This window comes from Zonotrichia albicollis, chromosome 1 (genome assembly GCF_047830755.1).
Source record: "Zonotrichia albicollis isolate bZonAlb1 chromosome 1, bZonAlb1.hap1, whole genome shotgun sequence".
Classification (NCBI taxonomy): Eukaryota; Metazoa; Chordata; class Aves; order Passeriformes; family Passerellidae; genus Zonotrichia; species Zonotrichia albicollis.
The window spans coordinates 133,776,246-133,791,996 of NC_133819.1; the positions used below are offsets into that span (position 1 = coordinate 133,776,246).

At 38.9% G+C, this 15,751-nt stretch overlaps 2 protein-coding genes across 2 annotated transcripts in view; both read left to right on the forward strand.

Moving 5' to 3' along the window:
- Positions 1–15,751, forward strand: part of RAD54B (RAD54 homolog B) — a 71,274-nt gene that overhangs the window by 16,462 nt on the left and 39,061 nt on the right. The window lies entirely within an intron of this gene.
- FSBP (fibrinogen silencer binding protein) lies at positions 805–10,672 on the forward strand. The gene is made up of 2 exons (XM_005479507.4): positions 805–1,879; positions 6,131–10,672. The coding sequence occupies exons 1-2, from the start codon at positions 1,509–1,511 to the stop codon at positions 6,654–6,656; spliced, it is 897 nt and encodes a 298-aa protein (XP_005479564.1). The 5' UTR covers positions 805–1,508; the 3' UTR covers positions 6,657–10,672.

Genomic DNA, 15,751 nt, shown 5'->3' on the forward strand with positions numbered 1-15,751 from the left:
CCAAGTCTTAGAAATGGTTCCAAAAGTGCTTGTTATTCTAAATGCTAATTGATTTTTAGCAGTTAAAAGTCTCCCTTTGTTTAGTGTGAATTTCTTGTTTTGAATGCGGCTTGTGTCTGCTTTGGGATTGTTCCCCTTAGAGCAAACAAGTTTATACCTAGATCTTTATAGCCTTAGGATATTTCAAGCTATAATTATTTCTCTTTCCTTCCCCCTGCTTCTAGGCTCCCTTGTTTTCAAGGCTGGACATGTTAAGCTTAGGAAGCTGTTGCCACTATCTCAAGTGGTGTTTGTTTCCACCCTCCGGACTCTTTCAGTGGAGTATTAGTTTTTGCTTTTTGTACTTGAGAACACCTTTCCTTCTATCTACTGCATTTTCTCTTTTCCCAATTTGTTGCTTTAGTTTAGACCACAGAAATTTAAAGCCTTGCATGCGTTTTTATGTGAAGGCTTGCTTTAAGGTGATACGTTGTTGAGCAAACATTAGGAATGGAGGCACATCTTGTTAATAAAAATCTGATTTTTTTTTTATCCTGAAAAAAACGCCTGGATAAATATAATAAAAGTCAGTTGTTTGCTGATGGATATTATGAAAACCCCAGTATCCACACGCTGTAACGCACTCGGTAATCTGTCACGGCCGCGGGCAGCCCCAGCCCTTGCGCGGCCGGCTCGCAGCCCCGGCCGCGGGCCGAAGCCGGGGTTCGCCCGGGAGCCGCCTCAGGGCCGGCGCGGCGGCGCTCGGGGCCCGCTCGCACCGAGGCGTTCGCGCCGCTCCTCCGGCGCCGGAGCTCGGCCGGGGAGCGCAGCGGGCTCTTTAAGAAGCCCCCGTGCCGGTGGCTGTCGCCGGCTGCCAAGTGCGGGAGAAGCCGAGCTTTGCGGCGAAGCCCGAGCGTAACCAGCCGGCTGGGGGAGATGCCGCCCCGCAATGACTGACAGCAGGACCAGCTCTATGCAAATGGCGCCGGGGGCTCTGCCGGGGCTCTCTCTCTCCACACGCGCCGCCGCCTCTCGCCTCCCGCTCCCCGTAACGCGCCCTGCCTCGCACAAAGCAATTGTTGCTTTTTGGGGGGGGACGTCGTTACACGTAAAATCATCTCCAGCACGGTTTCAGTTTGAGATTGTGAGAGGGAGCTGGGAGATGTGTCAGAGCTTGTTACTCCAGCTAAATTAGGTAATTTTTAGCTGGGTAACGTGCTAATCTTTAAACCTTTATGTTTTTAAATCCTGCATATGTCTCGTCTCTTCATACAAAAGTGTATTTTGCTTGTTTCTTCTCGCCTTCTTCAGTCTGAAGCCTTATGTAGGTCAGGCTTGGCTTAAGCAGATTTCCTGAACCTGCGTCAGCTTAAGCTGAAGGAATTTTAATAAACCCTCCCTTGTAGGCGTGGGCCTAAATGAGACTAGCCTAGTTAAGCCTGATCTTTTTCTGTTTGTGAAAAAGAGCTGAGCAGAGCTAGGGACTGCATGGTGGCTCCAGGAACGGCTTCCTTAATTCAAAGATAACAATGGTTGGGAAGGCCAGATCTTCTAATTTTACCTTATCTGAAAAGCTCGATTTGCTAAAACTCGTGAAGCCGTATGTTAAAATTCTCGAGGAACATACCAATAAGCATTCTGTAATAGTGGAAAAAAACAAATGCTGGGATATTATAGCTGATAACTACAATGCCATCGGAGTAGATCGCCCTCCTCGTACTGCACAGGGCCTGCGCACGCTGTACAAGAGGCTCAAAGAATATGCCAAACAGGAGCTATTGCAGCAAAAGGAGACTCACTCAGATTGTAAAAGCAGCATTTCCGAGCCAACCAAGAAAGTTGTGGAAATGATTCCACAGATTTCCAATGTGTGTTTAAGAGACAGGAGCGGTGTTCAAAGGTGAGACAATTCTTTTTATTTTGTTACTGAATGAAAATTATGGCGCCTCCTATCTACTTTGTAATGCTTTTGCTTGTGCTCAGGCTCCTAAAGGAAGTGTTTATCAGAGAAAATTCCCAATTGGGAAACAATGACAAAAATAATACTGCTGTTGTTTTATGAGAAGCTTTATGTTGACTTAGCATTGCATTAATTTTTTTCAGCTCTTTCAAAGCTTGTTTCAGAGTCTTTGTCATACTCTGGAAAGTGAGGGTTAAGAGAGAATCAAAGGGAAATAGTAGCTCCAACCTCTACCCCTCCCCTACCTTTTAATAGGCAGATTATTCAAACACTGGCAAAGTGATGGCTATTCTCCTCCATTTAAGGTAATACTGCAGTCATTTTGCAACATATGAAACTGTTACCAGTTTATATAGGATTTTTAATAAAGTTAGTTCACAGAGCCAAGAAATCTTATTCACCTTTTTTCTCTCATTTACTTTGGTGTTTGCATGTTATGTTTTAGCTAATCCCGAACCTTTAAAGAAAAAAAAAATTGATTCTCCACACTGCAGTGCCTTTGTGAGTGCAAATGTTTTTTTTAAATTATACTTTTCTTGTACTGACGATGGTTCCCTGAAGCTGGAGCAAAGCTAATTGCAGTCTAAACTCCGAGCAGTTCTGTGTCATATGTGAGGTAGTTTAAATACAGAGAGAAACTGAGAGGTACAGCACTAGAAGTTTTCTCTTTTTTTTTTTGCAAGGTTTCTTTTTTTTACTGCTCAGTAAAGTGAGACACACTGTCTAGATTTGAGCCAGACATAATACAGGCAGGCACTGTGCAGGCTTTCTCCCACAGCTGGCTAATGCCCCTCATATCTGACTTGCAACACTCTGCTGGTTCTGTATTGGTCCTTGAGGGATCAAAAAATGCCTGGGTCGGATTTTGGTTCCTCCAGATACAAAAACTAAGCTAGGGAGTGGGGGAGGGAAGTCAAATAACTCTCCAGCAACCTTGAGAAAGCTCTGATTTTTCTTATTTTCCCAAGCAGATTAATGGGAAGCGAACTTTCCGTATTTTAATCAGATATAGTGATAGTGAGCGCAGCAGCGTAACGCTCTAAGAAAAGCTGGCATGCGCACACTCGCTGAATTGGATTCATGGTGCCACTGGTTGAACTGAATGGTAACAATTGTCTAAATCCCAACATGCCAGATGCTCTAAAAATATTCTGTTGTGGGTCCTTTGCGTAAAGAAGTCTAAAGCAACTGGACTGTGCTGCTGCTCCTGATGAATGCCCCTGGAGGAACCATTCCAAAGAATTCTCTGGAACAAAATGAGGCTTTTAATTGCTCTAATAAAGGTTGCAGTGTCTTGACTACCAACTTTTGTAAGGAGGGGGAAAAAACCATAGTGTGAGAACTTTAGTTTGTAGATCGGCTTATAAAAAGCACTGACGCTGTTAGTGAATGATTAAGAGCTAATGATCTCCATAGTTTGTCTCCTGTAATTTAAACAATTTTTTGCAGTTTTTTATGGGTCCTGGAACACTGACTTGATTACTGCTAACCCAAAATGGTTCCTAGGAACAGCCACTACACTGTGGGCTGAAGGAAAAGAACATAATTTACAAGATTATTTTTTTTCCCTGCCCAGATACATAATTATTTGATAGTTCTCTGAGTTGCATTTTATTCTAATTTTATAAACCCAGTGTTGGGTTTCAACTCACCAGGATATGACTTAGGTTTTGGAGGAGGGAAATATGACTTATAAGGAGCCCAAATTCTTAATCGCACCTTTAAGGAATTTCTAGCTTGCTGTGATTAAATGAAACCTGGTGAATCATGGGTGCCTGCAGGCTTATAAACACCATGCCCCAATTGTGGTAACTGTTGTTTGTCTTTCTTTCAGTCAAGTTGTCAGAAACAACATTAGTAACCACCATACAGGCAGCTCTTTTGTTTCTCAATTCCTTCTTTCTCTCTTTGCTGTCTAATTGTTTTCCACTTAAGAGGCTGACTAAGGGGAAAAAAAAAAAACAAGCCTCATCAGAGTTACCTGAAGATCTGGTAATTTTTCTAGTTCTGTGTGGATTACACTATTAAGAGCTGGATTTTTTTCCACTGTTTAGAGGCTTTAGTCTATGCTACACAAAATCTCACCTTTCTTTCTTCTATTTAACCTCTCTTACTTTCTCTTTATGCTCTCTCTCCATTTCCTTTTGTCAGAATGACCTGCTTCTCCTGCTGGTTGTTTCCACTTTTCTCAGGCTAGAAGCTGGCCAGGAGCCAACAAATAAGAAGGAGAGAAGCTTTATTAGAAGCTGTGGTTGTGAAAAGGGGGAAAACTCAGAATTACACTCAGCACAGGGGAAAACAAGTGAAAATTTGTGTGCAGGATAATGCTTCCTATGCTGAGAGAACTAAAACAATGTGAGAAAGAAGCATGTAGGAAAAAGTGAAGCTTTGTGGCATGAGGTAGAAGGGAGTAAGGTGATATAATTGATTCTCTATAGGCAGCTCAGGTAACAGTCAATAGAATGAAGCTTATCTTGGTTTTTTTTTCAGGGGATTAATGAAAGGTCAGTTTTTAATACCTGCTTCAGATGGACAGTACTTTTAAAAGAATTTTAAGATTAAATAGTTTGTGTGGTTGACAGGCTTTATTTTTGGAAAATATATTGCTCTGACCCTCATGGGCCTTTTTGCAAATAAGCATTGAGAAACTTTCATGCTTTTATTATAGAAAATGCATTTTCATGTTAATGGATGGCAGGCTAGGTCACGGTCCTTCAGAAAATGCAACTATGATTGCTTATTTCTTTTAAACCCAGAGTTTTGAAGACCATGGGAGAACCAGAATTAGGATCATGCTACCTTTTCATTAAGGAGGTAGTGCATTTATGTGAGAACAGGATGTCTAAATTACGTTTCTTCTTTGCTTCTGGGAATTTGAACCTACATCTCTTACTAACCAGGATAGTGTTTTAATAATCAGTTTCTCAGTGTATGGCTTGTAGGGCTCTGAAGGCATTTTAAATTGTAGAGAAACGCCATGGCTCACCCCCAGATTTAAGATGGCAACTCAAGTCCTCCAGGATTGGGGAGCATCTGTGAACATTATGTTCATCATGGATCCACTTGCTGCCTTTGACTGCTAGCAGCAGTTTTTGAAGGGTTCAGAAATGTTTTGAGTCTGCAAGCACCAGTTACAGCCTCTGTTTTAGACAGTCCTGGCCAGAGAGTGCGCTGACTTGGCTGTCAATCCCAAGTTAATATATTCGTGTTCCCATGTAACTCTATACTGCCATCCCAGTCATGCTGCAAGTATTCTTTGTAGATCTGTACAGTAATAGATCAAGAAGCTGATCTGGCTTAAAAAAGCATTACCTGAATAAAGGAGTGATGTGCAGAAGTGTAGGGTTTCAAACACAACTGATGGTAGACAAGTGTCAGGAACAGCTTGAGCCATTATTATCATCAAAGCCAAGGCAATGCCAAATCATGATTTGAGATGCTGCTGACTCAGGGATTTACACAAAGACAGATGAGTCAAGTGGGTGTTGTTCTTGAAAAAAGAAATGCACAGGACTATAGCCTGTTCTTAATGGAAACATTTCTGTGTCTTGAACCTTCAGAAGAAATATTAAGATGGATGATTCAAAGAGAAGGAGCAAGGATTAGCTTGCTTCCCAAATCTACTGGCAAGGGTTGTCCTTTAGGCTCTGGTTTCTTTTCCCAAGGCTCTTTGTGTAATTTTATTTAGTGATTATTTTATGTTGAAAAAACCCCTAAATACTTGGGTGCATGAATCCGAAACAGAGCACATTAAAACAGGGGGAGACAAATAAATTTGGAAGATGGGAATGTTTCTGCCATAGTTCACTCCATCTAAATCAATGTCCTTTTAAAATCACCTTTTACATTATATAACATTTTCCTCTCTTACTTGCATGACTTGGTTCTGCTTTTTTTTTTTTTTAATATAGTTTCATGTGTCATTAATAGCCCTTCTTGCTTCTTCAGTGTCAGAGGGGCCTACCAGACGAGGTCTCTATTTTCTGTACTGCCTTTAGAGCAGTAAAATCTGAGTGAGACAGGGCTGTGTCTGTGTGGTAGAAAGAGGGGCACAAGTGGTGTTCAGCTAATGGAATAGAGTCCTGGGCACAGATAGCAGAGTAGTATTCAAATGAAGCTTTGGTTACTTACAGCTATGCCTTTTAAAATAGTTTTTAATGGATTATTTAAATATGATTTTGTGTGTTCTAGTGCTAGTATCGATAAAGAAACAATTGCTGGTACCAGTTCACCACAGGCAATGTTGGATCACCATCCTGCGACAGTCATGATGGACTTGCAGTCAGAAGAGGATGTCAAACCTCCTCCTTCTCTGATTATAGACTCCCAGCAAAATGAGAACTTAGAACAAGAGGAGGAACACCAGCTGGTGCATATTATGGAAAGGTCTCCTTCAACATCAGTGTCTTCAGTCGATATGAGAGTGATGATGTCTCCTTCCCCTGTACCAAGAAGAGATGAGTTTTTTAGGCTTGAGGTTGGAGAACGCTTTAGACCAATGTGTGGTTATGACCCACAGATGTTGCAAATGCTGAAGGAGGAGCATCAAATAATATTAGAAAACCAAAGAAAGATTGGTCTTTATGTCCAAGAAAAAAGGGATGGTTTGAAAAGAAAGCAGCAACTGGAAGAAGAACTGTTGCGAACAAAAATCAAAGTAGAGAAGCTGAAGGCAATACGACTACGCCGTGATCTGCCAGAATACAACAATATCTAAATATTTTATTACTTCTGTCATATTCTTTGAAATACTTAATAATAAATGCAAAATTGTTTCTTATGTTAATATGGATGAATCAAAATCTTGAGACATGAAAGCATATGTTGTTTAAGTACCTTAGAAAAATACCTCGTGTGGGTTTGAATGCACCAACTCTTCTGGTCTAAAGTATAGTCAAATTCATGTTTAAGTGTTTAGATTGATAAAAATCCAAACTTTAAAAACATTTCCACTTATCTCTAGAGTTTTGATGAGCTAATGGAAATTTAATTCAATTCTTGTTAAAAATTTTGGTCATATACATTATTTTTTCAAATAATCATCTTTAATATCTTAATGAAGTTGCAGGTAAATAAATGCATATAAGAAGGAGAAATAAGAGGCCATGTTTAAATGTTTTATTCTTTTCAAGTTCGTAAATCTTATGACAGTAGTGACGTTTTGCTGATATAACAGCTTGGAAAACAAAATCACTGGATTGTTATATTTTTTTAATATTCAGTAGACGTTTGAATAAATGTACATCTTTTTAAAAGTTGATACTTTTTAATTGTTTCCAGTGGAGAAGTGTTTCCACAGGATGTTATCATAAGAGAGACAGTGAATGAAACACTTGGTTTTTAAAACTGCATGCATGTGTAATTTGTGTGTACAGTTACCATGATTGTGTATTCAGTTATAGTAATTATACTGGTGATCAACCATATAAATATCTACTTTGCTCATTTGCATGCATAATTACTGCAGTGCATGTGCAACCAAGACAGTTGCAGGTGCCTTTGATCAATATCACTATGACTATAAGCTACTGAAATAAAATCGTTTCTGTATGTAAGTAACATGTGACTTGAAATCAACAGCAGATTGTGTTATTCTGGGTCCCTTTTATAGATCCTGTTGTTCCCATCTTTCGATTAGTTTCAAATAAAAAGCCCCAAATGAAAACAAAATTGATTCTTCTGTCTGTCCTGGTAGCAGCTGTTTCCTCTGTAGTTATGATCAACTTTAATAACTGGAAGAAAAATACATGAAAAATATCAGTCCCAGATGATTAATTTCTTCATAATTCTTAGTCTCCTGCCTGTTGTGAATGTATCCACAGCTGCCTTAGACCTCTGGCTCCTTATTCCCTGTAACAATGCTTTCCCCTTCCTCTAACCTTTATAGCAAGAAGAGGAAATGAAGGACAGTATCAAGGAAAAAGACAGAACAAAGGAAATATAATTCCTCTGGTGCCTCCTATCTCAGAGGCCCCCAACAGCAGAATGAAAAAAAGCACTAGGAAGCGGACTATTTCTTCCTTGCTCCTGTCATCACTGTTTTCCCAAATGAGTTTCTATCTCCACTCCCACAAACCCCTGCATGCAAGCATGGGGCAGGGGTCAGCATCAGCAGACTGTCAGTGAGGTAAGCCTCACACTTGTTGGTCTTCTGAGTAAATCAGACACCACAGGGGTAGGTACTTACTGAAAACGGAAAACTGGAAGCATGTAAGCATAGCTAAGGAGCTTAAAGAATTGTAGTTAAATTTTGTGATATAATAATCTTGACTGACACTGCCCAGGATAACTTTAACAAGTTTCAGGTAGGAAAAGTAAAGGCAAGCAAGTCTTTTATTTACAAACTGAGGAAAACTATAGAACCGTGAAAACAGGTGTTGACAATCTGGAGTTCCTCAAAACTTTTTCAGTTGTTTTCTTGAGAGGAGAGTACTGTAAGTGTTCTGGGAATTTTTGTGTGTACTGAAAATGATGATGCTTGGATAAGTGGCCTTTGTTCCAGTACAGTCCTTGGCTTTCTGCTGTTTTTCTTAGTTCAAGGACATTGATCTGTTTTTGTGTAGCTGGAAATGCTTCAAGGAGATACTCACTTCTCTGAGTTTACAAGAATCAAAATGCTTTCTTTACTAAATAAATATAGATTTTATTTGTTCTGCTTCTCAGAAATGGGAAACAGTACTAAATTATCTGCCCTTGTCTTGTAATTTGGAAATGTCTGATCTTATCCTTTCAGTTGAAAATCAGAATTCTGGTTTCTAGTGGCAAGGAATTAATTTCTAGTTTCTTTTCTTATATATTATGCAAATGACCAAGTTTTTAAAGTTCATAAAATAATTCCCATATGGCTTATTGTCTTGCAGTGGTTTTGAATTCTGGGTACTCTTAACACTGGCTATCAAAATGCTCTGGAGACTTTAGGGTGTTTTCTTCTGATGCTATATGAGGAGGTGACTTCCAGGGTTTCTACTAACACGGTATTTTTATTTCAAGGACCAGAACTAGAGGAGTTTTCAGTCTTGGAAAGCTTATAGTCTTTTCTCAACTGGCAGGCAAAGTAGTTGCAAAAATAGGACCCTGCACAGAGCTAAGTCTCCCTTGTGTTCTTGATGTTGGAAGGGGAAGGATGCAAATGAGTGAAGAAATAAAATGCACTGTCCCTTATAGTTGGTGTTCTTCCATGTTTCATTGTTCTGACTTTGTGTCACTTGTTAGTGGAAGACTGTTCTTTTCTGCAAGCAGCACCTCTAGTTCAGAGATCTCACGTTTCTCATTTGCTGTGTTCTCAGTTTTGTTTCTTTTGACTTTTGGGGAGCTTGGGAAGGAGGGAGACATCTCCTGAATACCCATGGATCTCACTCCTTCCTTTACTAGTGAGATGATTATTTCCTTTCATTAGAGAAATGTTTCCTCCTTCAGTGCCATTATATTGCCCTCTCAGTTCAGTGTGGTGCTGACTAGATCTTACACCTCTCTGTGCTGGTGGATTTGCATTTCTTTCCCACTCCACATCTGCTTTGCAGTATCAGGTTGTCTTTCTGAGTCAGACTTCTCACTTCTCCGTGCCTGTTCCTGGTTTTTTTTCCATGTATTCCTAATGTTGGGTACATGCACCACAGCTGTGGCTGGTCCTTCTGGACCATGAAGTGCTATGAATTTTTACTGTTCCAGCAAATGATACTGTGCTAGCATGTGTGAAAGGGATGGAAGGAAGCCCTTCCCTCCTTCACCCTCATTCTTATCCTCTTACTCCCTCTGCTACATCTGGCAGTGCCATTCCCTGTCTGCATGTTTATAATGTACAGAGTACAAGCAGAGTAATTTTAGGCAAGGACAAATTTCTACCATATGTTCATGTCCTTCTACTAATATAACTGCAGCAAACAGGCTGTAGGAGTAACTTAATTCCAAACATCTAATGGATTTATGTTTAGGATTAGAATAAAAATTGTGCCTATGATAACTTTTTGATAATTGTGATAGCATCTTGTGTCATTTCATCTATCCAAGTAACTGGTTAGCAATCAGTCTTTGCTGCTACCTAATTATCTTGCTGTTTTTGTTCCTGCTTCCTCCTGTCAGCTTTTGATTCTTGTGGAATGGTTGCCTAAGATGAGAATTCTTATCAGGTAAAAATGGTAAGAGAGAACACTCAAAGACCGCAAGAGATTGCTTGTAGCTAATTGCAATTGTCATACCCCTGTTTTCTAATATTTCCTACTTAACTAGCTTAAATTTATTTCTTTCATTCATACTTCTACACATTTTCTGACTTGGGATCCCCCCCCAATTAAAACTTGAGCTTGCATACTGTCTTCTTTGGGCAAACTTGTGCTCACTGGATTTCCAATAGTCAAAGCCATTAACTTCCTTACAATTAGATGATAGTTGTTTCTGAGTGGGAGGAAGAAACAAGAAATTGTGCTACCCAGGCTGCCTGGCTAAGGTGTCTTTTAAAATTTCCTATGTCTTTTTTTATAGTGCTTTAAGATGCTCCCATGTCAATTTCAACTTCACTAAAAAAATAAAACAGTTACTCAAGAAGATGATAAAGTGTTGTTTTCCTAAGATGTTGATTACTTTTCCATTTTGCTTATGAAAATAAAAAGAGGCCTCTAAAAAGAACACTTTCAGCATTAAAATGCAAAATGCATTAAATATAGCTTCTCAGTGTGTATACCTAACAAGGAAGGCCATTATTCTGTTTTCAATATCCAGGTCTTAAATAATTTGAGAAATCTTACTGCCTGTGTCTTAAAGTAAAAAAAAAAAAAAAAAAAAAAAAAAAAGTGCTGTTTACAGTAGTTAAAATAATGTCTGTTAGCTGTCTGTGTAATACAGGACTAAATTTCAATCATTCTGTGACCTCTGTTTCTGTGTTTTATCTCTTGTTAAAACCATAAGTGTTTGCCTTGGTGTCAACCTGTGTATAGTGATGCTTGCTCTTGAATGGCATCCAGTTTGTCTGGGTAAAGTTTTTCTCCAGCTAAAGATGCAGTTTCCTGAAGTTCCACTGAATGCTAGCTAACAAAATATGGATTCTTCCTTGTAAAACCTACAGTTGTTCAGTGGTAAAATAGATAGTTGAAAACCTTGCTTTTGATTTGTGTGTGTGGGGAGGTGGATGAGGGTCAGAGAACCCAAGGAGAGCTCAGCCATCTATAGGCATTGGCATTCCTACTGCCCCTGCCTTTCTTCCATGCTATGGGATTTTCACTCTGTTTTATTCCAGTGATTGCACAGAATGATTTGTTGATGCATCCAAATATCTCTTCAGTATAACACCTTGTTTGACTCTGTATTACTCACGCAAGAAGAATATAATATAATTTTAATTGAATACTTAATCAGCAGTTACTCCACATCAATTATGATTTCTATTTCCTCTTTAACAGAATTGCAGACTTGGAAAATGCTGCTGATTTTTTTTGTATTTTACACATGCAATTATATAGTTTTTGAAAAGGAGTCATTGTTTCCTGGCCATTCCCTTTAGACTCTTGATTTTCATTTATAGTTCGGCACAATAACTAGCATAATTTGACATAAATATAATGGAAAAACAATTCCACTGGCTTACATTGCCCCTCCAGATTTGGTTGACTTCAGAGCCCAGTGTGGTTAGGGCTGTCATTTTGTTTACAGTATTCTGTGTCGCTATTTGCTTGCTTTGTGTGTTGGTGAAAAAGTCTTGTCTGCATTGCTAATACTTTCTCAAAATATGTACATTTTCAAAGCTTGGAACTACATGCTTGAAATAAGTAAACCAGCTTATAAATGACTGATTTTTTTAAACTTTTTTTTTATCTTTCATTTAGCAGAAGCACTTGAACAAAGTGTTTATCTAGTTTGGGGATGGAGAGAAGGGATGTTGGACTGCCTGTGGTTAGTTGCTACAATATTGTTTGTCCTGCATTGCATCACATAACAACTTGCAGTAGTGTCAAGTTGTGGTTGTTGTTAATCACTGCATATGTCATGTGAAAGAAGTAATTCATCACAACTCCGCAGCAGTTTGCAGATACATTTTCCATAGGCCACTTGTTGATGCTATAAAGAACACCATTTTGTAAAGTCAAAGCTTTTATTTGGGGTACCTAACAGAGATACAGGATTAAAACCAGTATGTTATATTGCTATTGCTGTGTTCTCCTTTCTAATATGACATTTGTTTCAGGCTGCACTGTAAGCCACCCCAGACAAAACTGAATTGTAAGCTCTGCAGGTTTCACCAAGTAATGTCTGCACTGCTTTGCGCTGTGAGGAGGCTTTGGCAGAAGGTTGTACATGACAAGATGACCTTAGTCGCATTAACTGGCAGTTTGACCAAGCTACTTTGTGCTGTTACCTCCTCTCAGGCTAGAGTGTGTGTGTTCTATATATGTGTTTGTTGATGACTCATCTTTTTCCTGTGAAGCAATTTGCAGGGAGAGTACTCTGTTTAGCATATATTGAATTTTTCTCATCTTTCCTTTGTAGTGTTCCAGTTTCCCTGTGCTTTTGAAAAAGTACTTGAAACTTGGCATCAAGCTGGTCTTTGGGCATTCATATAAAACCTCACTCAAGTTTGTCTGAAGTTGTAAGTCATTAACAAACGCAGAAGGTGGTCATTTTCAGAACAAGTTTTTTACACTTTGGATGTTGTCCATAACAACTGATTCTTAGGAATCAGGGCTGTCTAGTCTGAGCACATTGCACTCTTGAGAGTGGATCAGGGAGTTCTCAGCTCTGAACACCTTGAGTGAAAGCAAGAAAATGTGTCTGTAGTTCTGCCAGTAATGGGACAGACCGCCTCAGTGAGGGAGCCATTTGTTTAGGTCCAGAGGGTAGCAGATGACAACAAGGATCTCAAGCACATGCACCTTTGTTTTGGGGCAGTAAAGATTTCAGAGCTGTTGGGCTGTCCAGCTGGATGGATAGTGGCCCCAGCTCTTTTGCAAAAAGATCAGCAGTAACCTGGAAAATACAGAATGTAGCTCTGTGATTCAGAGTGCTGCATAATGTGTATGCAGAAAAGGCTGGACTAAATTCATTTAGGGAATTTAGCCTTTGCTGTTAGTTATAATTATTTCTGCTAGATAAAATATATTCCTTTCAAAATAGTTTTTGTTATGTAACTATATGTGCTAATTTGCTGTACTTGAGTTTTGAAAATACACAATTCCTAAGTGAACTTCTGAGATGGCACTAAAGACGTTTTTCAGCAGTGCAGAACTTAAATCTACTCAGAAAGTTTCAGATACTTTAGCTCTGAAGATCTAGTGGGCATCTCTAAAGCTTGTTTTCAAAGGAAACAGAGATAAATTTAATCTTTTTCTAAATCTCATGCTTCTCTCATGAGCGTGCCCATGCACTTATGTTCGTAGGCACTCATTTACCCAGTGAGACACACGTGGGGCTGTTGGTAAGAAGAGCTGCACGTGCTGCAGAGGCTTTCCAGTGACACCAAGGGTCAAAGCAATCCTTTGGGAATAGCAAGGAGAGCTGGGCTGCTGATGGAAAGCTGCCACATCTCCATGTCTTCTAGCGTTTCCTTATGTAAGTGGTCAGCTCAGGACCAAAAATAGGCAGGGTCTGTTATAGGCATCACGAATTTAGGGCTTCCTGCATGGAATCATCTTATTAATTGCATTGGAATTTCAATGCAGTTTAAATTGTATTCAGTTTTCTTACATCTAGAGCCAACAAAGGCAGCACAGTAAACACCTTGTATCTTCACAGTGATGAATTTCTTCTGTTCCCTCCTTCATTTTCCTGGTTCTATTTTTCTATTTTTCTTTCCTAGTAAGAATTACAACTAAAGCTCTAGGTTTTTGTGTTTGGGCCATAAATATTACTTTTCTGCTTGGACTACTGAATGGATTACATTTATGTAAATCAAAGTTATGTAACTTGATTTGGAAAGATTACTTTTTCCCTTTCCAAATATTTCATCAGCCACTCTGCAAGTAATCATTGCTGCATAACACATGAAAGTTCTAAAAAATATGACTCATCCTTTGTGTGCCTCTTCACAGGGTAATGTCATAAATTTTAAACAGTTCTGTTTAAATAATTTAGGACAGGAATATGTTGTGTTTCATGCTTGTGACAGTGGACATAAGTTTTATTGATTATTTGTATTTGAAGGACTCTACTACAATCCAGGAAAATCAAAGATGGCCATTAACAAACACAAACAGGACATTAAAAGTGTTTTACTTCCAGTCTGTGCTAAAACAGATGTTAATATGCAGAATATGTAATCTTAATAAATCCTTTTCTGCCTGCTTGCTTTTTGTTACTGATCTGTCTTTGCATTTCAGAAACAGAGATTTTGTACAGTACAGAAATAGTTTTCTAATAGTTTTCTTAAAAAAATGACAGAAGTAATAAGAAATGCTTAAGAGAATGCCAAACCACGTATTTTCAAAGTACCACATATGGGTTTAGCTGAATACCTTCCATTTACACTTAAACACAAAAGGATGAGCGCTTAAATCTCTGTAAACTGCTTCCAAAAATGACTGCTTTTTGAGAAGGCTACAATTAGCCTGTGATTGTGTAATAGTCTATTAACTATTTTTTAATAATGTGGGGGTTTTGGTAATTTAAATATTTGGAATAATTTCATATCACATTTACACTCTAATTTATTGCAATAACATTCAATTTTACAGAATCCAAGAATAAAGTTTGCTTTTGGGTCTCACTTCTGCATTTATTTTTTGAAGTAAAAACCCCTTTACTTGACAAATTAATCAAAACAACTTTCAGTGTGGATGGCAACATTAAAAAGTATAGTAAACAGTCGATTTGGATGGCATTTGACTGGTTCCAATGTTTTACTGAGCTGATCTGGCTCACTGCACCGAATGATGCCTGCAGCCTTTCAGAATTCTCAATGATGCTGCTTTTTCCTTTGATAATAGGACTTGCACATCTATTTCTGTAGACCTGACAGAAGCTTTCAGCTTAGTTCATTAAATTTTTACAGTGAAAGCTGGAGTCAGTTGGATTTTTAGACAGCTGAGAGGTTTAGGAGAATAGTTTTCTGCCATGGAGCTGTAATTTTGAAAGTATGTGCTCTCCATCCTCCCTCCTCTACAGCTGATACCCTTAAGAGGTAAATGTTTCATTAAATGGTGATGAGAGGATTGTTCCTACAGGTTTGAATTAAGTACATCTGGCAGCTCTGTTATTGTATATAGAAGGCTCCTATTTGAAAATAAAGGTTACTACTCAAGTGTTCAAAAACTCACAAATGACACAACCTGAACCCAGTTTTCACATTCTGTTGGCTATCACCATTAGGTACATGATTAAGGATTGTATTTCTGTGGGCTTCCTTGCCAGTTCACAGAATGGACTGTGTCAACCCAGTGAGTCACTATTCCGTATTTTCTTTCCACCTCTTTGTTCAGTTATAGAGCTACGCCTTGTTCTCAGCACATTTTTCAAACTATTTTGAATTATTTAGCTAAATTTTTTTTCCTCTGGTGCTCATTGTGATAGTATCTGAGTGCCTACGAGATGTAATTGCGTTTCACAACATCCTTGTGAGACGAAAAGTTGATGCAACCTCCACTTTCTAGGAGATAAAGTGCGAGTTGAGGCAGAGAGAAAAACACCAAGAGGCTCTACTTTTATGGATGGTGCAGACTGAATCATGGAGGGCTGCATTGTCCCAGTGCTTTAGGATACTGTACAGTTAATCTTCCCCAACCACAACTTCCAGTTACACCCATGAGTGTTCACTATTAATACAAATGAGACTGAATCACAAGTCAGGCGCTCAGACAAATATTTGTTGCTGAAAGTTGGGGTTAAATGACT

Excerpts from the sequence above, each read along its gene's own strand:
- FSBP (XM_005479507.4), top strand. The coding sequence starts at position 1,509 with ATGGTTGGGAAGGCCAGATCTTCTAATTTTACCTTATCTGAAAAGCTC. Across the intron at positions 1,880-6,130 it reads GACAGGAGCGGTGTTCAAAG|TGCTAGTATCGATAAAGAAA; the intron begins GTGAGACAATTC and ends TGTGTGTTCTAG.